This window comes from Plutella xylostella, chromosome 11, assembly GCF_932276165.1.
Source record: "Plutella xylostella chromosome 11, ilPluXylo3.1, whole genome shotgun sequence".
Lineage (NCBI taxonomy): Eukaryota > Metazoa > Arthropoda > Insecta > Lepidoptera > Plutellidae > Plutella > Plutella xylostella.
The window spans coordinates 4,820,281-4,845,205 of record NC_063991.1 but is presented as its reverse complement, the minus strand read 5'-3'; the positions used below and the strand labels follow the sequence as shown (position 1 = coordinate 4,845,205).

General features: G+C 41.3%; 2 protein-coding genes across 2 annotated transcripts in view; one reads left to right on the top strand and one right to left on the bottom strand.

The window, feature by feature from the left end:
* Positions 1–24,925, bottom strand: part of LOC105390799 (zinc finger protein 595) — a 32,876-nt gene that overhangs the window by 2,712 nt on the left and 5,239 nt on the right. Inside the window, exons 3-14 of the mRNA XM_048624316.1 lie at positions 22,778–23,293; positions 14,720–14,850; positions 14,282–14,365; positions 13,683–13,814; positions 13,105–13,245; positions 12,471–12,614; positions 11,910–11,984; positions 11,430–11,562; positions 2,586–2,698; positions 1,986–2,088; positions 1,384–1,491; positions 339–446 (exon numbers count right to left, since the gene is read on the bottom strand). Coding sequence (XP_048480273.1) covers positions 339–446; positions 1,384–1,491; positions 1,986–2,088; positions 2,586–2,698; positions 11,430–11,562; positions 11,910–11,984; positions 12,471–12,614; positions 13,105–13,245; positions 13,683–13,814; positions 14,282–14,365; positions 14,720–14,850; positions 22,778–23,293 — 1,788 coding nt within the window. The remainder of the gene's footprint in view (positions 1–338; positions 447–1,383; positions 1,492–1,985; positions 2,089–2,585; positions 2,699–11,429; positions 11,563–11,909; positions 11,985–12,470; positions 12,615–13,104; positions 13,246–13,682; positions 13,815–14,281; positions 14,366–14,719; positions 14,851–22,777; positions 23,294–24,925) is intronic.
* Positions 17,983–21,855, top strand: LOC125489128. The gene is made up of 3 exons (XM_048623868.1): positions 17,983–18,110; positions 18,738–18,849; positions 21,680–21,855. Exons 1-3 carry the CDS (start codon positions 17,999–18,001, stop codon positions 21,849–21,851), a joined length of 396 nt encoding a protein of 131 aa, XP_048479825.1. The 5' UTR covers positions 17,983–17,998; the 3' UTR covers positions 21,852–21,855.

Below are 24,925 nucleotides of genomic sequence, written 5' to 3'. Positions count from 1 at the left end.
AAATGTTTTTAGAATCTGTGCGATGGAATTTGTAAGCCGGGTTTTGGTCCTTCGAGCCGGATGAACTTATGATGAAACCAACTAAAACTGACCTCCTTACATTTGATCTTCTCTATCTTAGTCTTGTGTGTCTTGTTTATTGAGGATTATCCCCTTTCGACTTAGTTTCCACTTTTGCAACACTCTGTATATGACCTATAGAGGTCCAATTACTGGAGAATTTAGCCTTGTGAATAGTATCTTATGTCTGTAACATATTTCTCACTTTTTCATCAATAAATCTGTGATATTTGCTATTCTTAAACCCAAAAACGATCCTTCGAGCCGGACAAACTGACCTCCTTACACTTGACCTTCTCAATCTGCGTCTTGTGCGTCTTGTTGTGCTCCCACAGCGCGCGCTCCGAGTCGAAGCTAGAGCCACAGGCCAGGCGCGACTTACACAGCTACTGTATACAGGGTGTTGCTATAGTGGTACCTGCTGTTATACAGGGTGTTGCTGTAGTGGTACCTACTGTTATACAGGGTGTTGCTGTAGTGGTACCTACTGTTATACAGGGTGTTGCTATAGTGGTACCTACTGTTATACAGGGTGTTGCTATAGTGGTAGCTGCTGTTATACAGGGTGTTGCTGTAGTGGTACCTACTGTTATACAGCGTGTTGCTATAGTGGTACCTACTGTTATACAGGGTGTTGCTATAGTGGTACCTACTGTTATACAGGGTGTTGCTATAGTGGTACCTACTGTTATACAGGGTGTTGCTATAGTGGTACCTGCTGTTATACAGGGTGTTGCTGTAGTGGTACCTACTGTTATACAGGGTGTTGCTGTAGTGGTACCTACTGTTATACAGCGTGTTGCTATAGTGGTACCTACTGTTATACAGGGTGTTGCTGTAGTGGTACCTACTGTTATACAGCGTGTTGCTATAGTGGTACCTACTGTTATACAGGGTGTTGCTGTAGTGGTACCTACTGTTATACAGGGTGTTGCTATAGTGGTTCCTACTGTTATACAGGGTGTTGCTATAGTGGTACCTGCTGTTATACAGGGTGTTGCTATAGTGGTACCTACTGTTATACAGGGTGTTGCTATAGTGGTACCTGCTGTTATACGGGGTGTTGCTATAGTGGTATACTAAGCTGAAAGAGTCATTCTGAAGTGATTTTTGATTCTGAAACTACAGTAATTTAGAATAATCCCCTTTCGACTTAGTTTCCAGACTTGAAACACCCTGTATATGACGTATCGAGATCCAATTACTTGAGAATTAGCCTTGTGTATAGTATCTTACGTCTTTTACTTATGATTTATCACCTTTTCATGAATAAATGATTCATATTTCTGCCTAAAAACGATCCTTCGAGCCGCACAAACTGACCTCCTTACACTTGACCTTCTCTATCCTTGTCTTATGCGTCTTGTTGTGCTCCCACAGCGCGCGCTCCGAGTCGAAGCTAGAGCCGCAGGCCAGACACGACTTACACAGCTACTGGTATACAGGGTGGTGCTGTAGTGGTACCTACTGGTATACAGGGTGTTGCTATAGTGGTACCTACTGTTATACAGGGTGTTGCTATAGTGGTACCTACTGTTATACAGGGTGTTGCTATAGTGGTACCTACTGTTATACAGGGTGTTGCTATAGTGGTACCTGCTGTTATACAGGGTGTTGCTGTAGTGGCACCTATTGTTGTACAGGGTGTTGCTATATTGGTATATTAAGGTGAAAGAGGGTGATTTAGGGGGTCATTAGCAATTTTGCAAAACACATAAAGCAAAAGTTATTTTAAATAATACTGCTTTTGCAACACCCTGTATATGACCTATCGAGATAAAATTACTTGAGAATTTAGTCTTGATAATGCATAGTGTCTTCTGTCACTATTAATTTCTAACCTCTTTTCATGAATAAATGTGTTATAACACCTATTTTGCTATTTACAAGCCCAAAAATGATCCTTCGAGCCGGACAATACTGACCTCCTTACACTTGACCTTCTCTATCTGCGTCTTGTGCGTCTTGTTGTGCTCCCACAGCGCGCGCTCCGAGTCGAAGCTAGAGCCACAGGCCAGGCACGACTTACTGGAACAAGAGAACAACATAGAATGAATTAATACATAAATATATGGGTACATCTTACACAAGAACACTGGAAGGACGAAGTCGCCAAGGACCTGAAAAAGCTGGAAGTGTCCAACTGGTCAGAATTGGCACAGAATAGAGATGATTGGCGCCCTTTAATGTCGGAGGCCAAGATCCACTTCGGGTCGCTGAGCCAGCGGAGTAAGTATGTATCTTAAACACGGCCATTCAACCCCAAGCTTGGCAGAACCTGTAATATGGATATCGGATAGCTGTTAAATCTAGAAAGATACTTACATAGATACCTACTACTAATATTAACACCCAAAAACAACACCTGTCTTTGAACAAATATATGTCGCGGTCAGGAAACTAACTGTAGCAGTCACTAACCCATATTACAGACTCTGCCTCGTTTGGAGTCGAATGGCTGTGTGTGAGTGGTATCGTGGTATGTCACCACATAATTATACTAATAAATTGTAAGGTATACTCACAAGAACTCGTCAGTCTTGGTGTGATGTGATGACGTGTCTCTGTGTCTCTGTAAAGCCTCGTTGTTTCTGAACTTGAGCTCGCAGTCTTCACAGAACAACTCGCGATCTAACTCCTGGAACAGAGAAAAAGAAACAATGTTAAAATGGCGGCTTTAATATAAAAGATAGTGGGGATGGCTATAACAGACCTACGATTAGCATGAGTGCGAGGTAGCATTGAAGACTACGCATAAGACATTGCGAAATAGCATGAATCCATCAGCCATTTCCGTATTGTTTCTTTATCTGCTCGCGTTATAATTTATCTATGTGTTTAAACTACCTTAAACACCCATTTAGCTATCGCAAACCATCCCATCCTTCATCTGAAGGTCTGTCTGTCTATCTAGTAGAGATTGCTCTATTCACTAAGCCCGCCTATTGCACCTACCTGGTCGTGTTTATGAGTCTTCAGCTTGTGCGTGTTCAGTCCATTCTTCCCTATGAAGGAAGCCCCGCAGATGTCGCACACGTACTCACTCGGGTGTTTTTATTTATTTTATTTTATTTATTTAAATAAGGAACACCAGCAGTTAACACAACAGACATGGTGTTGGAGGCGTAAGTGGGTGAGGTAGGATGTGGACTCGAGAGAGAGGCCTTTATTTATTTATAAAAGTGTACAAATTTCATATAGGTTTTACAGTTAATGTCCCACAAAACTGTGTATATACAGTTTGTCTGTGGGATCGTAGTCTCTTTAAATTACTTATATAAAACTAATGAGGTATGTCCAGCAGTGGACGATTGAGGTATGAACCTCAAGGCATTAATGTGACCCTGTTTCTTTTCCGGGAATTGATTTATCTAGATAGCTTTAATAACACGCGCAAATAAGGAAGCAATGTTAAAATGGCGGCTTTAGTATAAATGAAAGAAGGCTGAGCTATGATTAAAGTGAGCATGAGTATTGACAAGCCTACGCATCAGACACTGCGAATAAGCTTGAATCCGTCCGCCATTTCCGTATTGTTTCTTTATCTGCTCGCGTTATACTTTATTTCTAACGATCTTTGCGTTTTAACAACCTTGAACACCCCTTTAGCTACCCTACACTATATCCTTCATCTGAAAATCCGTACTTTACTCTATAAGTCCGGCTATTAAACCTACCTGATCGTGTTTATGAGGGGTTCCGCTCATCTGGCATAATCTTTATTGACCAAAACTCATTTCGCATAACTCGTATGGTCTAAACTTTTTTGGCCGAACCATCACTTTGCCAAGCCTTATGTGGCATAAGGCTCGTTTCGTCTAAAACTCTTTAGGCACAATCTTTAAACACCTAAGTTTCGTTTGCTCAAATTTATGTTCGTCTATACCTATGTATAATCTTGTTTCTCCTAATGTTATTTTAATAAATAATATATTAACCCCCTTATTCATAGAAAAGTTACAATACGTTTTAACTAATAAACTGTTTTGTCCCTCTCCGACAAAGAACAATTTGTTCTTTGACAGAGAGGGACAAAACAGTTTATTAGTTAAAACGTATTGTAACTTATCTATGAATAAGGGGGTAAGTATGTAGTAAATGTACAAATTGTGGTATTTTTCTCCTACATCCCGAAAATCACGATATTGTATGATCAAAAAATCGAAAGTTAACGACCAATATAATTATTACAAACCCCATGAGATCGAAACCTAGAAACAGGTGCGACGACGAGCAAAGCGAGGAGGAGCGTGTTAGGTGCACATGTTCATCAAAACCAAAGCGGAACGCAGCGAAGCGGAGCGGAGCGTTTTCCAAACAGCGGAAACAATACAAGGCACAATACATGCCTGGCCAATAATATTTTTTTGTTAACATTTTACGGGTAGTCCTAATGCCAGGGTGACTAATACCATGAACTAAATCAAAAGCTGTTTTTCGAAATTGTAATGGTAGGTATGGCCTAACACTGTTATCTGACATGTCGCAATAAATCGCTCTGTCACATAATGGAGAACTGACTAACTTTAATGTAGTCCCTTGTTTTGCTGACAGGAGTGGAACTTGTTCGTCAACATCCTGTGCTCGAGCTACTTCGTCGAAGTCGATAGCTGTGGGACAATCTATTGTTTCAACAACACGTGATAGCGCGTCAGCAAATGTATTTCCTTCGCCACTTACGTGTTGAATATCACTTGTGAACTCACTGATAAATAATAACTGGCGTTTGCGTCTTTGAGTTTCACGGTCTGTACCTACTTTTGTTGGTGCGTAAATTAACGGTTTATGGTCTGTAAATATTGTTAATTGTTGACCTTCAATCATGTTACGAAAATGAATAATTGCCAGATAAATTGCTAACAATTCTCGGTCATACGTACTATAATTTTGTTGAGCTTCCGAGAGTTTTTTGGAAAAATAACCAAGTGGTTTCCACTCATTATTTACTTTCTGCTGTAAAACTGAACCTACGCATTTACCGGAAGCGTCGCACATTAACGCTAGTGGCCCTTCTGATCCGTGAGGGTGAGCGAGTGTAACCGCTTGCTGTAAGCTAAGTTTACACTGCTCAAAAGCGGCAACTGCCTTATCGTCCCATTTAATCTTGGTGTTGTCTTTTTTTTTAGCGCCGTGTAAAAACTTATTAAGCTCCGCTTGGTGTTCGGCAGCATGCTCTATGTGTAATCTATAAAAGTTAATCATCCCGAGAAATCGTCTAAGCTGCGCTACGGTTTCCGGTCTAGGGAAATTTTGTATGACGTCAATCTTTGATTTAAGTGGGGCTATACCGTCTTTTGAAACCATGTAACCTAAAAATTCGATTTGAGACTGACCGAACTCGCATTTATTTAAATTTATAGTTATTCCGTATTCTTCAAACCTTTGAAATACCTGTCGGAGGTGCTCGCGGTGTTGATCCTCGTCGCTGCTGGCTATGATGACGTCATCGATGTAGCATGACATGTATGAATTTCGCTCCTGACCGTCAGCATTCTTAAAATATTCTAGACCTTGTAAAACTGAGTTATCCATGAATCTTTGGAATGTTTGTGCAGCATTTCGTAATCCGAATGTCATCCGCGGGAACTCGTAAAGACCAAAAGGCGTTATGATCGCTGTTTTCTCGATGTCCTCCGGTGCTACACAAATATTATGATAGGCCCTGTTAATATCTAGGCGGGAAAAAATATTCTTACCTGCCAATCCTAAGGTGAAATTTTGTAGTCTCGGAATCGGGTACCTGTCGGGCTTCGTGTTCGCGTTGAGTGCACGGTAGTCACCGCAGGGTCTAATTCCGCCATCCTTCTTGGGAACTATGTGGAGAGGGCTGGCCCAGGGACTCTTCGATGGTCTGCAAATACCTAAATCCTGCATTAAACGAAATTCTTCTAATGCTAACTTATGTTTCTGCGGCGGTAATGGTCTCGCACGCGCATAAACCGGCGGGCCGGTAGTTTCAATGTAATGAACCGTGCTATGATTTGACTTTTGTTTATAACAAATCGGCTTGGTGATTTCTGAGAACTCAGACAACAGATCTTTGTAGGGATTATCATTATGTATACTAGTCAATGAAGGTTCATGACACTTTATTACGGATCCTGTTTTCGATAAATTCGTGAGACCGTCAATCAGTTTCCTATTATGTAAATCTACGATTAATCTATATGCTTTTAAAAAATCGGCACCAATGATGGGCTGTTTTACGTCACAAATTATAAATGTCCACTTAAAACTTCTACGCAACCCTAAATTTAGTTCCAAAGTAGTAACACCATACGTTTTAATTTCCGAATTATTGGCGGCATACAGTTTATATGAACACTCACGTTTATCTTTAGTATTTACTTTACTCAAGGGAATCACTGACACATTTGCTCCGGTATCCACTAAAAATGTCAAACCGTTACGATAGTCTTGTACACATAGGCGGTGGTTACCTGCAGTACAGTCGTCCGCCCTTGTTGACTGCACCGCGTCTAGTTTTCCTTGGTTTCCTTTGACTGTAATCTGGACCAGTTGCACGGTGAATGACAGGAACGAGCATTCTCCCTGTAACGATAGTGTGGGTAACACAGCCACTCAGGGTTGTTCTCGGCGCGACGTTGCATGTAAGACCTGCTGCTACTTCTCGTTCCGCTGTATCGCCGCTGACGTCCGCGCCAGCCTCCTCGCTGGTGAAATCGGCCCCGCGGCCGCGTTCTGATCTCGTCGACTTCGCCCCGTAGCTGTTTCACCTCCAGAGTCAGGCAGCGTAGATGCTGTATCAGCTCTGTGTTAGGGTTTGCCTCAGTTGTAACAGGCGTGTGACTTTGTGTATGACTCACCGCAGCGATTTCACCATTACCGAGGTTTTCAAGGATCTTGTCGGCTATGGAGGCTAGGTTCTGCAGGCTGGTGTCTCCACTGGCTGCTAATACGGCTCGTACACTCGGTGGCAAGCGACTTATCCACAAATTTTTTAACGGTCCATCGGAAATATCGGAATTCTTCGCTAAGTCGGCCATTCTTCGTAATAATTGCGAAGGTTTCTGTGAGCCCAGGTCCATATCGCTCACGAGTCGCTGGAATTGCAACTCCGCACTTTCTTCATACACTGCCAGCAGGCGCTCCTTCAACGCCTTGTATTTATCTGTGGCCGGTGGTGTCTTGATGATATCGGTGACTTGCCGAAGTGCGTCGCGTCCCAATTTTGACACAACCATGTCAAATTTTGTGCTGTCGCTTTGTTTCTGTGGTGCCATTATTGCCTCGAACTGCGAGAACCATAGGGAAGGTAGGTCCGGCCAAAAATCCGGTACACGCATTTGCACCGTAACCATTGCGATTTCCGAAGATGCAGTCGCGGCCGGTGGTGTGTAACTGCCTGGGGGATTCATTTTCACCCGCACGCACTTTACACTGTGTCCGTACACTTCCAACGATTAAATTAAATTATCTTCCTCCGCCTTCGCCAAAAAAAAAAAATGAGTAACCCACTATGCAGTTCAATTTACACTTTAAAAGTTAATTTCACTAAGTCCACTGTGTCCGTCGAGGGTCACCACTTTGGGGGTTCTAATATTTAGTATAGTCCTGATCAGAAGGTTGAAGAGAAACACTGTTATTGTTGATACTGTTCAAATACTTATATTGTCCGAAAACACACAAGGTACACAAAGGCACGAATTAATTAATAGAGGTGTGACGAAGGCGGAGTGACGTGGGCTACTGGCGTGTGATACTTGTGACTCTACTACGGAACGCTGAATTGCTGACACGCACTTTGCAACATAGTCGCCACACTTTGTATAAACCTATGCCATAGAATTATTAGGCTATTCAAGATTTGGCCATACCATTATTAGGCTAAACAATGTTATGCGAAATAACTTTTTACTAAACGAGATTTATGCCATACAATTTTAGGCGTAACGAGACTTTGACCAAACGTTACTATGCAATACGAGATTAGGCAAAAAAATCTTATGCCAAAAAAGGTAGAACCGTTTATGAGTCTTCAGCTTGTGCGTGTTCAGTCCGTTCTTCCCTATGAAGGAAGCGCCGCAGATGTCGCACACGTACTCACTCGGGTGTTGCAGGCGTAAGTAAAATTGCAATAATTGTTCTGTATTAATATGTATTAAGTATTGTCTTTATTTTGTTTTTGTTTCTTTTTCTTTTTTTTCTGTCTTATTATTCTGTCTCAGTGTGTCAAATAAATGTATCTTTCTTTCTTTCTTTCTAAGTGGGTGAGGTGAGGTAGGATGTGGACTCGAGAGAGAGGCCTATGTCCAGCAGTGGACGATTGAGGTATGAACCTGGCGTCTTTACTGTGACCCTGTTTCTTTTCCCGCAGTTGATTTTTGTAGATAGTTTTTATAACACGCGCAAATAAGGAAACAATGTTAAAATGGCGGCTTTAATATAAATGAAAGAAGGCAAGGCTACGATTAAAGTGAGATAGCATGGGTGCAAACCAGTATTGACTAGGCTACGCATAAGACACTGCGAAATAGCATGACTCCGTCCTCCATTTCCGTATTGTTTCTTTATCTGCTCGCGTTATACTTTATTTCTAACGATCTACTCGTTTTAATATCCTTGAACACCCATTTAGCTACCCCAAACACTATCCTCCATCTGAAATCAGTCTGTACATCAAGTAGAGATTGCTCTATTCACTAAGCCCGCCTATTGCACCTACCTGGTCGTGTTTATGTGTCTTCAGCTTGTGCGTGTTCAGTCCGTTCTTCCCTATGAAGGAAGCCCCGCATATTATGTCGCACACATAATACCTAAATATTGGGCTATAAGGCTGCGTTATCAGTATGCAAATTATTAATAGACATGTAATAAGAAAATAACTATATACCTAGTCGTGTTACCTTGTACCTAAACTGTGTCTGTGTCTAAACCAATCCTGGTTTTTTAGAACCAATGAATGGATGGTTTCTGAATTTATACTTTTCCAAGGTACAGAAGCTCTCATCCAAAGGTTATAGGGATTGTGTCTACCTGGTCGTGTTTGTGGGTCTTCAGCTTGTGCGTGTTCAGCCCGTTCTTCCCTATGAAGGAAGCGCCGCAGATGTCGCACACGTACTCACTCGGATTTTTTATTTATTTTATTTTATTTATTTAAATAAGGAACACCAGCAGTTAACACAACAGACATGGTGTTGGAGGCGTAAGTGGGTGAGGTAGGATGTGGACTCGAGAGAGAGGCCTATGTCCAACGGATGATTGAGGTATGAACCTCAAGGCATTACTGTGACCCTGTTTCTTTTCCCGGAATTGATTTTTCTAGATAGCTTTTATAACACGCGCAAATAAGGAAACAATGTTAAAATTGCGACTTTAGTATTAATGGACCTACGATTAGAGTGAGATAGCATGAGTGCGAAAGACATTGCGAAATGAATCCGTCCGCCATTTCCGTATTGTTTCTTTGTCTGCTCGCGTTAAACTTTATTTTTAACGATATGTGCGTTTAAACTACCTCGTACACCCATTTAGCTACCCCAAACAATATCCTTCGTCCTGTCTATCTGCTAGAAATGACTTTACTCCATAAGTCCGCCTACCTGGTCGTGTTTGTGAGTCTTCAGCTTGTGCGTGTTCAGTCCGTTCTTCCCTATGAAGGAAGCGCCGCAGATGTCGCACACGTACTCACTGGGGTGTTGGAGGCGTAGGTGGGTGAGGTAGGATGTGGATTTGAGAGAGAGGCCTATGTCCAGTGGATGATTGAGGTATGAACCTGGCGTCATTACTGTGAACCTGCTTTTTTCCCGCAATCGATTCTTCTAGATAGCTTTTATAACACGCGCACATAAGGAAACACTGTTAAAATGGCGGCTTTAATATGAATGAAAGAAGGCAGGGCTACGTTTAAAGTGAGATAGCATGGGTACGAACTAGTATTGACTAGGCTACGCATAAGACACAGCGAAATAGCACGAATACGTCAGCCCGTTACGGTTTCTTTATCTGCTAGCGTCATACTTTATCTTTATTTCATTATTTTTTTACAACGCCCTATGCGTTTTAACTACCTTGAAAACTCATTTAGCTACCTTTCATCTGAAAATCCGTCTGTATATCTGATAGAGATTGCTCTATTCACCAAGTCCGCCTACTAAACCTACCTGGTCATGTTTATGAGTCTTCAGCTTGTGCGTGTTCAGTCCGTTCTTCCCTATGAAGGAAGCGCCGCAGATGTCGCACACGTACTCACTCGGGTGTTTTTATTTATTTTATTTAATTTATTTAAATAAGGAACACCAGCTGTTAACACAACAGACATGGTGTTGGAGGCGTAAGTGGGTGAGGTAGGATGTGGACTCGAGAGGCCTATGTCCAGCAGTGGATGATTGAGGTATGAACCTGGCATCATTACTGTGACCCTGTTTCTTTTCCCGGAATTGATTTTAATAGATAGCTTCTATAACGCGCGCAAATAAAGAAGCAATGTTAAAATGGCGGCTGTAATACAAAAGAAAGTGGGAATGGCAATGGCTATAACATACCCACTATTAGCGTGATGAAGCATAAGTGCGAGGTAGCATTAAAGGCTACGCATAAGACACTGCGAAAAAGCTTGAATCCGTCCGCCATTTCTGTATTGTTTCTTTATCTGCTTGCGTTATACTTCATTTCATGCATATTTTGATTTTTAACAACGTTATATGCGTTTTAATGACCTTGATCGCCCATTAAGCTACACCAAACACTATCCTTCGTCCTGTCTATCTGCTAGATATTACTTTACTCCATAAGTCCTACTTGGTCGTGTTTGTGAGTCTTCAGCTTGTGCGTGTTCAGTCCGTTCTTCCCTATGAAGGAAGCGCCGCAGATGTCGCACACGTACTCCCTCGCGTGTTTTTATTTAATTTATTTTATTTATTTAAATAAGGAACACCAGCAGTTGACACAACAGACATGATGTTGGAGGCGTAAGTGGGTGAGGTAGGATGTGGACTCGAGAAAGAGGCCTATGTCCAGCAGTGGATGATTGAGGTATGAACCTCAAGGCATTACTGTGACCCTGTTTCCTTTCCCGGAATTGATTCTTCTAGATAGCTTTTATAACACGCGCAAATAAAGAAGCAATGTTAAAATAGCGGCTTTAGTATGAATGAAAGAAGGCAGGGAATGATTAAAGTGAGATAGCATGAGTATTTACAAGCCTACGCATAAGACATTGCGAAATAGCATGAATCCGTCCGCCATTTCCGTAGTGTTTCTTTATCTGCTCGCGTTATACTTTGTTTCATGGATATTTTGATTTCTAACAACGCTATATGCGTTTTAACTACCTTGAACACAAAATTAGCCACCGCAAACAATATCCTTCGTCCTGTCTAGAAATGACTTTACCCCATAAGTCCTACCTGGTCGTGTTTATGAGTCTTCAGCTTGTGCGTGTTCAGTCCGTTCTTCCCTATGAAGGAAGCGCCGCAGATGTCGCACACGTACTCACTGGGGTGTTGGAGCCGGAGGTGGGTGAGGTAGGATGTGGACTTTCTGTAAGCAAAATAATATTATAGGTAAAGTTTTTGAGAAAGATAGAAAAAACATTATGTAATTCGACAATCAAACAGCCTACACATTATATTATATACAGGGTATTTTAAAAGTGGTACTTGTACTATACCTACCTTTTTTATAACAGGGTATTTATTTTCTACTGCTGGGCAAAGGCCTCCCCTTACCTACCTACCTAAAGTCGTAGAGCAAAAGTTGTTCAGATTGACCCCTGAGTCACCCCCTTTCGGCTTAGTACCTATAGCACTTTTGCAAAACCGTATAGAGTTTAGTTGAGGTTTAGTTGAGGCTTTCTTGATGATTTTAATTAATTATTATCAACTTACCTAAAAGACATGTCACATTTCTTGCAGTCGTAAGTGACTCCGTTGTGCCAGCGTTGATGTTCGCGCGCGTAGTGACTGCAAACAAAAGTACGATTAATAACAATATTGACACACACTCACGCCTTGTGGTCCTTTGCAGGGCAGGCAGGGGGGCATTGATAGTGAATGTTAGTCAGTATTGTATTTAGATGAAAGTGAGGGAGGTTATTGGTAATCTTTCAGGCACGACGAAGACCTGATAACAAATATGTACCTGTGCCAGTCAGAGCTGATCATTTCAGTTATTTTGCATTTTATACTCTATATCTTTCAAAAATTATCTTTCGCTGCCATTCCATACCCTATAGTCAATGTCATAAGACATGTTCTTGTACAGGTGCCAGATGTATCTGTATTCATACGCCTATATTACCTGTCCTACCAGTCCTATAGCTGCACCTTATTCCAAAAACGCAGCATCCTATTTTCAAATCCCTTTAGTACCATTTTTTACCCTATATCCTTCAAAAATTATCTTTCGTTGCCATTATAGACCAACAAGACCATTAAGAATCAACTCACCTGGTAGTAGCCACATTCTTGCACAGCCTGCAGATGTACCTGCGCTCGTGTGCGACCTTCTTGTGCGCGCGCACGCGGCGCTCGCTCGCGCAGTACACGGAGCATGTCGCACTTGACTGGACCGACTTTACTAGACGCCCGCGACTAGACCGAGGGAGTAGATGCAGGGTACACCGGACGTAAATAGTGCCCTTTAGTAACTGATACGAGTAACATAGATACAAGAATGACACATTCTAGATATTTTGGCTTCCTTTTCAAAAACGATGCATCCGATGTAGCGACGGCGCTAATAGACTCAACACTGCGCTTTTTGTTACGTAGAGGCGTTTGCCATACCATAATCGTTAAACGACGCATCGCAACACTGCTTCTACTCTATAACCTTCGACACAAAGCTAAAAAAACTAGTATTGGGGTAGTAACTACGTTTTTAGACAGCCGGCATAATTATACAGATACCTGCGCTCTTAGGCTAGACTATTGCGTTAGCTGCTCCCTATTCTAAACCCGATGCATCCTATTTACAAATCTTTGGTTTTTTCCATTTCCAACCCTATACTTACTTCAAAAGCCACCTTCCTCTGTCATTTTAGATCCTAGACCCTTGGAAATAAGGTTCCAATCAACTCACCTGGTAGTAGCCGCGTTCTTGCACAGCCTGCAGATGTACCTGCGCTCGTGTGCGACCTTCTTGTGCGCGCGCACGCGGCGCTCGCTCGCGCAGTACACGGAGCATATGTCGCACTTGACTAGACCGACTCTACTAGACGCCCTTTACAAGACCGATGGAGTAGATACAGGGTACGCCGGAACTAAAGAAACTGCGCTTTTTGTTACTATGTGGCGTTTGCTGCTCCGTAAACGTATAACGAGGCATCGCATCACTGTTTCTACGCTATAGCCTTCGACACAAAGCTCAACTAGGCTAGTGGCGACGTTTTTAGACAGCCGATATACCCTCGCTCTTACAGAAATCTATAGCGTTAGCTGCACCCTATTCAAAATCCGACGCATCCTATTTACAAATCTTTGGTTTCTGCCATTTCCAACCCTATACTTACTTCAAAAGCCACCTTCAAAGTCACCTTGGAAGTAACAGTCATCTCACCTGGTAGTGGCGACAATCTTGCACAGGAGGGACTAAATACACGGTACGCCAGAAGTAAATGGCAGTAAACCTTATAATTATAGACACAACGTTAATCTCACCTGGTAGTAGCCACGTTCTTGCACAGCCTGCAGATGTACCTGCGCTCGTGTGCGACCTTCTTGTGCGCGCGCACGCGGCGCTCGCTCGCGCAGTACACGGAGCATATGTCGCACTCGACTAGACCGACTTTACTAGACGCCCGCGACTAGACCGAGGGAGTAGATATATACAGGGTAATAGATTCAACACTGCGCGTAGAGGCGTTTGTTGCACCGTGTTCGTATATCGACGCATCGCATCACTGTTTCAACTCTAAAGTCTTCGACACAAAGCGCAACAAGTGGCGACACAGTTTTTACATCGCCGGAATTATTATAGATAGATAGAATATTCTTTATTTGTACACACACACATAAAAGAAACTTACATAACTTAAATACTATAAACTATGTACAAAAATGGCGGTCTTATCGCTTAAAGCATTTATTATAGTATACCCGCGCTCTTACGTCTGTAGTTAGCTGCGCCCAATTCAAAATCCGACGCATTCTATTTACAAATCTTTGGTTTTTGCCATTTCCAACCCTATACTTACTTCAAAAGCCACCTTCCGCTGTCATTTTAGATCCTATATCTTTAGGAATAAGAGTGGACTCACCTGGTAGTGGCGACATTCTTGCACAGCCTGCAGATGTACCTGCGCTCGTGTGCGACCTTCTTGTGCGCGCGCACGCGGCGCTCGCTCGCGCAGTACACGGAGCATATGTCGCACTTGAAGGGACCTATATACTCTTAATAGACCGAGGAACTAAATACAGGGTGCGCCAGAGGTTGATAGTGTGACTTGTGGTTACTAATACGAGGAAAAAAGATACATGAATGACAAATTCGACATATTTTGTCTTCCTTTTCAACAACGATGCACCCGATGTAGCGACAGCGCTTATAGATTAAACACTGCGCTTTTTATAGCTGCGCCCAATTCGAAATCCGATGCATCCTATTTGCAAATCTTTGGTTTTTGCAATTTCCAACCCTATACTTACCTCAAATGCCACCTTCCGTACCATACCTTTAGGAATAAGAGTAAACTCACCTGGTAGTAGCCACATTCTTGCACAGCCGGCAGATGTACCTCCTCTCGTGTGCAACTTTCTTATGCGCGCGCACGCGGCGCTCGCTCGCGCAGTACACGGAGCATATGTCGCACTTGAAGGGGCCTATCGACTGCGGGTGGAAGGAGAACGGTTATTTACATACAGTATAATTAAAGGGTGTAAGGACTGGGGGTGAAAGAAGAAAGGTTTGTTTAAATATAGCATACTTAACAGGCGACGGCGGCGCGGCGGCAAGCATTAGAAATATTCTATGGCGGTGAGTTACATAAAAATCTTCGCCTACAGAGACTAGTTAATCTGTGGCCATTGTTCCGTCCGCTGGCGTCGTGGACGCAGCTGCGCGCAGCCTTACAGCCCACGTTAAGTATGCAGATTGGTAGAGATAATGATATTACAGAAGGAAAGGTATACAATCACTACACAGATATGATAAACACTAGCCCCTTATTATGTAATTGCGTGAACTAAATATAGTCCTGTTTTAGAACGGTTTTTAGTGCACGGATTTCTGACATATATCAATAGATTCAGTAGTCTAAAGCCGGTTCTGAACCAGAACTACGTTTGGTTTTATTATAAGCGGGAACAGATTCCTTTTAAATCATTGCAGAATACCTGCATCACATCTTTGGTGAAAAGGCACTAGTGTTTTTTTTAAAAGGGTAGTAAGATGTGACTAGCAATTAGTCATTTTAGGCCCTAAACAAATGACTAAGAGCAAGTCACCTCTGATTAAACTTTTGGGAATTTCTTATACATATATATGTATATATATGCATGCCTGAATAATTTATATGACCATAACCGATTGCGTTTAGAACTTTCTACACTATGTAAAGTTAAAGAATTGATTTAATCATCACTTATCAGCTTGACTAAACCATTTTAATACCAATAACTATTTATATTCAATAACACTTAGGTATTTAGAATACCTTCGGAAGGATATTAACTTTATTGGAATTTTTACTTTGCCGTTTAGCTTTATATTAGATAGAAATTCTTTATTTGTACACAAAATCACGACGAAATTATTATTATCATAGAACGTATTCGAACACAAGGTACAAAAGGCGGTCTTATCATTCAAATATATTTCTATCATACAACATTACCTACGATATTTTCAATAGAGGCGCCACTTTGTATGCCTGAAACCTCTACTTGAACTACAATTTTCTCATTTACGATTCATACATGGAGCGGTGATGACGTAATGGATAAGGCCTCGTCCTCTCAATCGAGAGGCCGTGGGTTCAACTCCTGGCCTGTACCAATGAATTCTTTCAATTGTGTTTTCAATTAAGGAGTTTAAGTACAATAATACCACGGGCTCTTACGGTGATGGAAAACATCGTGAGGAAACCTGCACATCTAGATTCTAGATGTGTATCCTAAAGTGCATTGTACATCTTCCAAAACGGCGATATGGTTCGCAACCTATTACGTGAGTACAAATGTGCTGCGAAAAGTGAGTGGCTCGCTTGTGAGCCACCTCTGACGGGTGCGTATTGCGACGTATAAAAACGAAATGTATAATTTCACATTAATAACGTTCACAACCTATAATGAACGTTACGTATAACAACAAAATCTATATTTTCATAAGGTATAAGATTCAATTCGGTATGTTAAGTAATTTTATGGTGATGGTTTTTATAATTTTAAATTGAAGTATGTTGGAATTTGAGACACTAATTTGAATATTTTTTATTTTACTGCTCTCGTTAATTTAATAAAAAATAATTAAAGATCGGCTCTTCGACGATTTGATGACGTCATTCGCTACCATGCAGCCGCTGACGTCATCAAGATCGTAACTCTGTGAATATTTACACTTTAGATTGACAGAAGTGACATTTAACAATTGAACATTTTTATTCTCTTTGGTTGAAACTTTAACCTTGCGCAGCGTCTTGAAGGACAAATTATATTTTCATTTTTGATAAAATAATCGGAATCCTTGAATATTTTATATTTTTAAGAATGAGACACTTATTAAGAAGATAATATCTCGATACGGTTTTGGAATTAGCATCATTTTTTTTTACTTAACATACCGAATTGGTATAACGTACATTTTATATAAAATCAAAATATATAATACTTACGAAGACTAATATCAATTCGTATAACATACATTACGTATATCGATTAAAATATATACTATCGTTTAGTATAAAGTTCATAATCTGTGTTTAATTACCCAACACCGTCAAACCCCCTAGAGCCAAAACCTAAAGATAGGTGCGACGACGAGCAAAGCGAGGAGGAGCGTGTTAGGTGCACATGTTCGTCGAAACCAAAGCGGAGCGCAGCGAAGCGGTGCGAAGCGTCTCCCCACATAGCGCAATAATAATAATAATGTCAAAACCCCTAGTACCAAAACCTAAAGATAGGTGCGACGACGAGCAAAGCGAGGAGGAGCGTGTTAGGTGCACATGTTCGTCGAAACCAAAGCGGAGCGCAGCGAAGCGGAGCGGAGCGTCTCCCCACATAGCGTCAATAATAATAATTATGTCAATACCCCTAGTACCAAAACCTAAAGATAGGTGCGACGACGAGCAAAGCGAGGAGGAGCGTGTTAGGTGCACATGTTCGTCGAAACCAAAGCGGAGCGCAGCGAAGCGGAGCGGAGCGTCTCCCCACATAGCGCCAATAATAATAATAATGTCAAAACCCCTAGTACCAAAACCTAAAGATAGGTGCGACGACGAGCAAAGCGAGGAGGAGCGTGTTAGGTGCACATGCTCGTCGAAACTAAAGCGGAGCGCAGCGAAGCGGAGCGTTCCCCCCACATAACGTCAATAATTTTTTGTGCATTATACATTATGATAATTATATCCGTTGTAGAATATATGTTATAAACTTTATGCATTTCAATCGTTATATCAATTGAAATTATACTTTTTGAACGTTATTCTTTACGAAATTATGTATTTAGTAATTATGCCTTTCGTTTGTTATGCACAGTGATCGTTATACTTAATAAATTTATATCATATGGGCGTATACCTTGTGAATGTTATACCATTCGTTTTTATACCTCGTATTACTTACCCACCTCTGACTACCCCTTCAGGGATTACAGTCGTGAGTGCATATGTATATACATATGCACTCACCTATGTATGATTCATACAGCCGGAACCCAACCTAAAACCCTCCACAAAATCCAACCGTCACTAACTACATTTCCACACTTGACTTCAACGTATGGTAATGAGAGTATTTAACACAGCTATGACTGTAGCTCTATGTTTAAACACAAGGAAAGAGCAACGAACAAGAGATTGCAGTGTTTGAGTTTTGGAACGCACGTATGGCGTGCACGCAAGATGGGTCGATTCATTCTTGTGGTTTTGATTGGTGAGTCTGTCTTTTCTATTCTATCAATTCCTATGCTGTAATAAGATTTAGGGCTCCGGTTTTAGGTTTTGTACTCCGTAGGTGCCATGGTTTCACAGAAATAAGTGCTGTGAAGGCATTGTACAACGCGTTAGTACGGAGTAAATTAGAATGCAACGCAATCATATGGGCTCCGCATGAAACTATTAAAAGCTCCGATTTAAAGACGATACGACGTCGCGTAGTGCCACTTTTTCCCATTCAACATCTGAAGGAGAAGTTTTAAGGTCGCGGGTTAAGTATTAAGGTAAGCGTCCACTCTTCGGCATCTTACGCAACGGACGCATCGCATTCAGTATTGTTTGCATTGAAATTCACACAAGTGCGTCCACTTCATCGGCATTGCCCTTGCCATCACGTCCCCACTGCTGGGGCATGGGTCTCCTTCCAATGAAGAAAGGGTATTAGGCCTACCCCAAACATTTATGAAAATCCGTTTGGTCCGATACCGCATACCTTTAACGACGCGACTTTGTGTCGTCGTGTTTGTGTGTCGGATCCCTTCGAACCTTGTCATTTGTCTTCTAGTACATAAAGTAGTATTCTATTCTTCTTTCTCTCTCACAAAACCCCTACATTTTCCCCCAGCAACCCTGGCCCTATCAGCAGGGGAAAAGCGGATCTGCCACGAGATAGACGGCGGCATGGAGTGCGCCAGCCGCAGCGGCAACTCCGCCAGCTACACCCAGTCTATAACCAGGTGCATATTATGACATCTAAATATATAAAAGGAGAAACTGACAGACTGACTGACTGACATATCAACGCACAGCCTAAACGGCTAAACGTAGGCACTTGAAATTTTTAAGAGTCGTAGCTTACGCACCTGACTCTCTCGAGTGGAACCTTTGTGCATATCCCCAAGGTTTAAACTGCCTTCCTAAGCATGGAGCATTTCCCACCACGCTGGTCCACTGCGGGTTGCTCGGTTTACATATCTAGATATGCAGGCTTATTATAGTCTACTAGCCGTGCCCGCTTCGCTTCGCTTTAAAAGTTTTCCCGTGGGAAACAACCCCATCTTCATCAATCTTTCTCTAGCAACCCTGGCCCTATCAGCGGCAGAAGAGCGGAGGTGCCGCGAGATAGACGGCGGCATGGAGTGCGCCAGCCGCAGCGGCCACTCCGCCAGCTACACCCAGGGTATAACCAGGTGGGAGAGTCGCATTATGACCATTGACTAATAATACTCTATTAGCCGAATTTCGACCACGGTGGCCAATCTCATTTGAGATCAGCCATCAACGCAGGAGTAGATTATAGGGCCAAAGTGTGCGCGCAGTACTCAGGAGCACTCTCTGTTCCATCACTCTCATAGCCTAATGGGACGGATTGACCGACACGACTGGAGACCCTAATCTTCGTCCAGCAACCCCTGGCCTTATCAGCAGCAGAAGAGTGGAGGTGCCACTATATGTCTCTCTGTCTGTTACTCTTTCACGACAAAACTACTGAACGGATTTGAATGAAATTTGGTATACATATAGTCTAGACCATTGGTACTCAACCTTTTTTATATAAGGGCCACAAACACGTTTAAGTCATGGTGTCGCGGGCCGCAAGCAATTTAAAAATAACTATTTTAAAGCGATGTAAACTATCGAATAATAATATAAAAAATACATGCATATACTACTCTGTGTAAAAAGTATCGGGATTAGACCAATAAAACAAAAAAAATATTGTTATTCATCCAAATTTATTTTATCACCTTCAAAGTATGCTCCTTCAGAGACGATAGGTACACATACAGTGCAACTAAAAAGTCCTGACAATAAAGAGTGCGATTTTGCTAAGACTTTTTATCATTTTCAGTTATTTATTTACATTTACTTACATTTTAAAAATAAAATACCGATTGATAATAGCTTTTTAACTGATTTTTCCTTAAATAAATATAATGAATGGTTTAAATACGGTCTTAAACAATTAGTTATAATCCACTTCCGTTATCAGGACTTTATAGTTGTACTGTACGCCATCACAACATTTTTTTTAAACGTTTCCAGAGTTTTGTTTAGTACTCGCGGCGAATTTCCCTTTTTGTCTTATATCGATTGTTAGTTAAAGTCATGTTGACTGTTTTCTTTGACTATATCGTGGTGTTGTGCACTCGGAATTCTTGCCAGAAAGTCAAATGGTAGGAAAATAATATTATTTGCGGGTTATGTAGAATTTAATACAGTAAATTCAACGAAGATGAGTGGAAAAAAAAAAATGGAGAAAAGATTTTGCACCACGATGTCGCGCCTTTCGCACAAGGATCATCATTGTGAGTGAATTTTTAAGCAAACACTCGATAATAATATATAAATACCATCGAGCATCCACCATATAAACCAGATATGGCTGCAGCTCACGGCTCTAGTTTTTTTTCCTAAACTCAAATTACCACTTCGAGGCACTGTTTCTGTGTTCTATTAATCGATAGAAGACAATAAGGAAAAATCGCCGCGAGTACCAAACACTACTCTGTAAACAGCGTAAATTTTTTTTTTGTCATGATTTGCTTATGTGTCTCGTTTCTGAAGGAGAAAACTTTAAAGGTGATAAAATGAATTCGGATGAATAACATTTTTTTTTGTTTTATGGATCTAATCCCGATACATTTTACACAGAATGTATATTCTCTATTATCTCTCATGGCACGCGGGCCACTGATAAAGGCCCGGCGGCGGGCCACATGCGGCCCGCGGGCCGCAGTTTGAGTATAGCTGGTCTAGACCGTGAGAAAGAACATAGGCTACTTTTTATCCCGGAATTCCCACGGGAAAACTTTTTAAGGTGAAGCGAAGCTCGCGGGAACAGCTAGTAGACTAATAATTGTAGAATTTTACGTAGAATAAACAGAAATTATAAATTGATATTGACGGCACCGTAGCTTAGGTGTTAGTTAACCTGCTTCCGAAGCTAGGGGCCGCGGGTTCGAATCCCGCCCTGGACTAGCAGCACGGACGTCACAAAGGTTTTGCATCCCGCTCACTCACATCGCGCAGCCTCAAGAGCGAGCGCGACGGAGAACTCTTGTCACGTCTTAAATGTGCCCCGTCCTAGCCCTTCAGAGCAAACATTCGTGTGATGAGCATTTGTGTGTGCCTTGGCCGTCGTTTAACTATTTAAAATGTATCTATCTAGATGCATTTGTATGGATATATCAGCTGTCCGACACACCCATAGCACAAGCTCTGTCTAGTTTGGGGTCCGATGGCCGTGTGTGCGATATCCCCATATATTTATATAAAAAAAAAAACACGCACTCACGCCTTGTACTACTGTACTCCCTTGCGGGGTAGGCAGAGGTGCATTGCTGCACCCACTTTTCGCCAGAGTGTTATGTTAGTCCCAATGTAATAGGGGGCGGGCCTATTGCCATTTTACGGGCACATCCCAGACCCGAGAACAAATATCTGTGTTTAAACAAATATCTGCCCCAGCCGGGAATCGAACCCGGGACCATCGGCTCAGTAGTCAGGGTCACTAACCACTACGCCATTCGGTCGTCTATATTTATTTATTCTATTCTATTCCAGGACCGGCGAGTCGGCCATACTCAGGCCATTGCCGCCCCTAAAGCCGTTGTTTCCGCCTATGCCGCCAATGAAACCACTTGAATTCATTCCCATGAAGCCACTTGTATTCCCACCAATGAAGCCCATTCAATTTCATATTTTCAAGAGGAAATGCGGAGACAAGGGGGATTAGTTTTAAATTAATTTTAATTATGTAGGTAGGTAGGTATGTGTAGGTAGTATGTTTTAAGTGTCGGCGCTTTTTATCGATACGAATGATGTCGTTTCTGAAGACACACAATTTCATTTTAGCGATATATAAACTAAATTTTTTTTCAGCGGAAAATAAGATTAACGGAAAGGCCTTTAAACAAAGAATTTTAGGTGTTGACTGCTTGAATTTGTGCTTTCAGAATCGACATGAATAATAAGTAAATTATTTATTCCTAAGTGCATTGTAATCCTATAAAATACTAAGTAATTTTAGCTTTTTGTGTACACATAGAATATTTTTGTATACTTACCTAAATAATATGTTATATTTATGCTCTCGATAATAAGTAGGTATGCCGTCAGCATATTAAAAAAAATCCACAATATTATAAAACTTACCGAATAAAATATAAAGTACTTCTATTTTTTTGCTTTACTACCAATATGTATCTACTCTATCTACTCCTTGCATTTTAAGCTACACTGATAAATCAAAATCATAACTCTCCTTTTCGCTTTGCCGTAGTCGGGTAATAAATAGATAATATGAACGTTATATCAATATAACTTGTGTTTATGAATCGATTATCACAAGTATTATTTAAATAATCTATCTTCCACCTATCCTCTTAGCTCCAATTTCTCCATAGTCGGTTAGATCGTAACCAGGGAAAGGTTGATCAATTATACGTCATCTCCATATTAAATTCTTGACAGATGTGTCAAAAGTTAGGCAATAATCCCTGGTTAATGCTCTTACCCACTATGGAGAAATTGGCACTTAGAATATAACTTTATGTGCTGGAACGCTGAGGGTGAATAGTAATCTCTTTTGTTAACCATACACACATCAAACACAACATCTCATCTTTCTCATAACATAAATAATTAAAAAACGTAACTCACCGGATCGTGCATGGCCATATGATTCTTAAACGTAGTCTCTTGCAGAAATCCCTTAAAGCACTTATCACATTTAAACAGAGCACTCGCATAATTCGTAGACTCTTTCCTCGCTTGGATCTCATCAATCTGTTCCTGTTTAGACAGCAAAACCAGCTCTATATTCGCATCTTCTGTCTGCCTTTGAATATCTTTTACGTCCAGCGTAACCTTCTTTTTTTTCTTCACTGACTTCTTAACTTTCTTCTCTCGTTTGACTCTGAAAGCCAACGGTTCATTGTCGGCAGAATTTCCAGGACTATCTAAAAATGGGTAGTCATCCTCTGCCTTGAAAACGCTGTTGTCTAGTTTGAGTTCAAAGTTGTCTATGCTGTTTTCTTCATCTTTGAAAGGGACTTCTTCTTTGATTTCATTCTCTGTGTGTTGGATGTCTATTATATGGTGGTCTGTGTGTATTGTTAGCGGGTTTGTGAGGTTTTTCGCTTGTCTATCTATTGTGCCTATGTGGTGTGATAAGATCTGAAATGAATAAGAATTGAACTTGTAGAGTATCAGTTATTATCATCAACTCTATCTGTCAATCATCTACTACTGGACATAGAGATGTAGTAGGGTGGCCTGCGCCTAGAAGTATACAGGCAGAGTTTTTAAAATAGAGATCCCTGATGATGAAGGGACCAGCTACATCTGTTATAAATCCGGGGACATGTTGTGTGTGATCTATCTATCTATCTATCATGGCGAGCTGATTTTCGGCATTTAGCCTCCAAGGTGGGCCATTATGCATGAAATACCTATTGGGTGACTAGCTATTAAGCCACCCAAGCTCATGCCAGAAATCCAGTGTTGTGTGTGATGTATTTTTTTTTTTTTTTTTTTTTCATATTTTGTTTGCCAACTTGCGATCGGTTTAATATAACCATAAGCAGTTCATTTCATTGTTTATTTGGCTTTGCAGGCATACCCTCCCATTGTCAGGTTGCCTTCTTAATGTATTATAGGTCTATGTTATCCCAGATATTTTTTCTTTTTAGTCTTCTGGTGGGTACATTACTGGTAAGGTCAGTGGCCAGTTTGTTTGGGTGATTTACAATCCTGTCTCGGTAGGTTCTTGTAAGTTTTGCAACCTCCTCTCTCACGGTAGGCATTTTCAAATATTCATGCACCTCATCCATTCTGGTGAACCAGGGTGCATTTACTATGGCTTTGAGTACTCCGTTTTGAAATCTTTGTAGGATTTCAATATTTGTTTGGCTTGCTGTTCCCCACAGTTGAATACCGTAGGTCCACACGGGTTTCAGGACTGTTTTGTAAATCAACAATTTATTTTCGAGTGATAGTCTAGATTTCCTACCCATAAGCCACTCCAGTGATCGGTATCTCTGATTTAGCTCGTCTCTTTTCTTCTGAATATGGCATTTCCAAGTTTGTTTCCTGTCTAAGTGGAAGCCCAGGTACTTTACAGTAGATTGATGGGGGAGCACTTCGTTTCCAAGTTTCACTGGAGGGCAGTCTTGTTTCCTCAAGGTAAATGTGACATGATTCGACTTAGTTGCGCTAGCCTTTATTCGCCAATCTTTCATCCATTCATTAACTTTATCTAAATGGCTCTGTAAAATTTCAGATGCCAAATTGTTATTTTCATCCGAAGCAAGAACAGCGGTATCGTCTGCAAAGGTAGCGGTCATCACATTGTCTGATTCAGGCACATCAGCAGTATAGAGTAGGTACAGCGACGGTCCCAGCACTGAGCCTTGAGGAACTCCTGCATTGATCTCGTAGAACTCTGAGACTGAGTCATTAATCTTGACATAAAATATGCGATGTTCTAAGTATGACTTTAGTAGTAGGTACAAGTTGTGAGGCAGTGACTTTTTCAACTTGTACAGCAGGCCATTATGCCAAACCTTGTCAAAGGCTTGTTGAACATCCAAAAATACTCCTGAGCAGTACTTCTTACATTCCAGAGCTTCCCTAATGTGTTCACAGACCCTGTGTACTTGTTCAACAGTAGCATGGTTTTTTCTAAACCCAAACTGGTGGTCAGGGATAGTACTGGCGTCTTTAAGGCTTTGATTTAATCGAGCACTGATAATTTTTTCTAGTACTTTCGATAGCACTGGTAGCAAGCTGATTGGCCGGTACGAGGAA

Coding starts and splice junctions, on each gene's coding strand:
- LOC125489128 (XM_048623868.1), top strand. CDS start 17,999: ATGTTTAAACACAAGGAAAGAGCAACGAACAAGAGATTGCAGTGTTTG. Junction 18,111..18,737: donor CATTCTTGTGGTTTTGATTG/GTGAGTCTGTCT, acceptor ATTTTCCCCCAG/CAACCCTGGCCCTATCAGCA. Junction 18,850..21,679: donor TACACCCAGTCTATAACCAG/GTGCATATTATG, acceptor ATTCTATTCCAG/GACCGGCGAGTCGGCCATAC.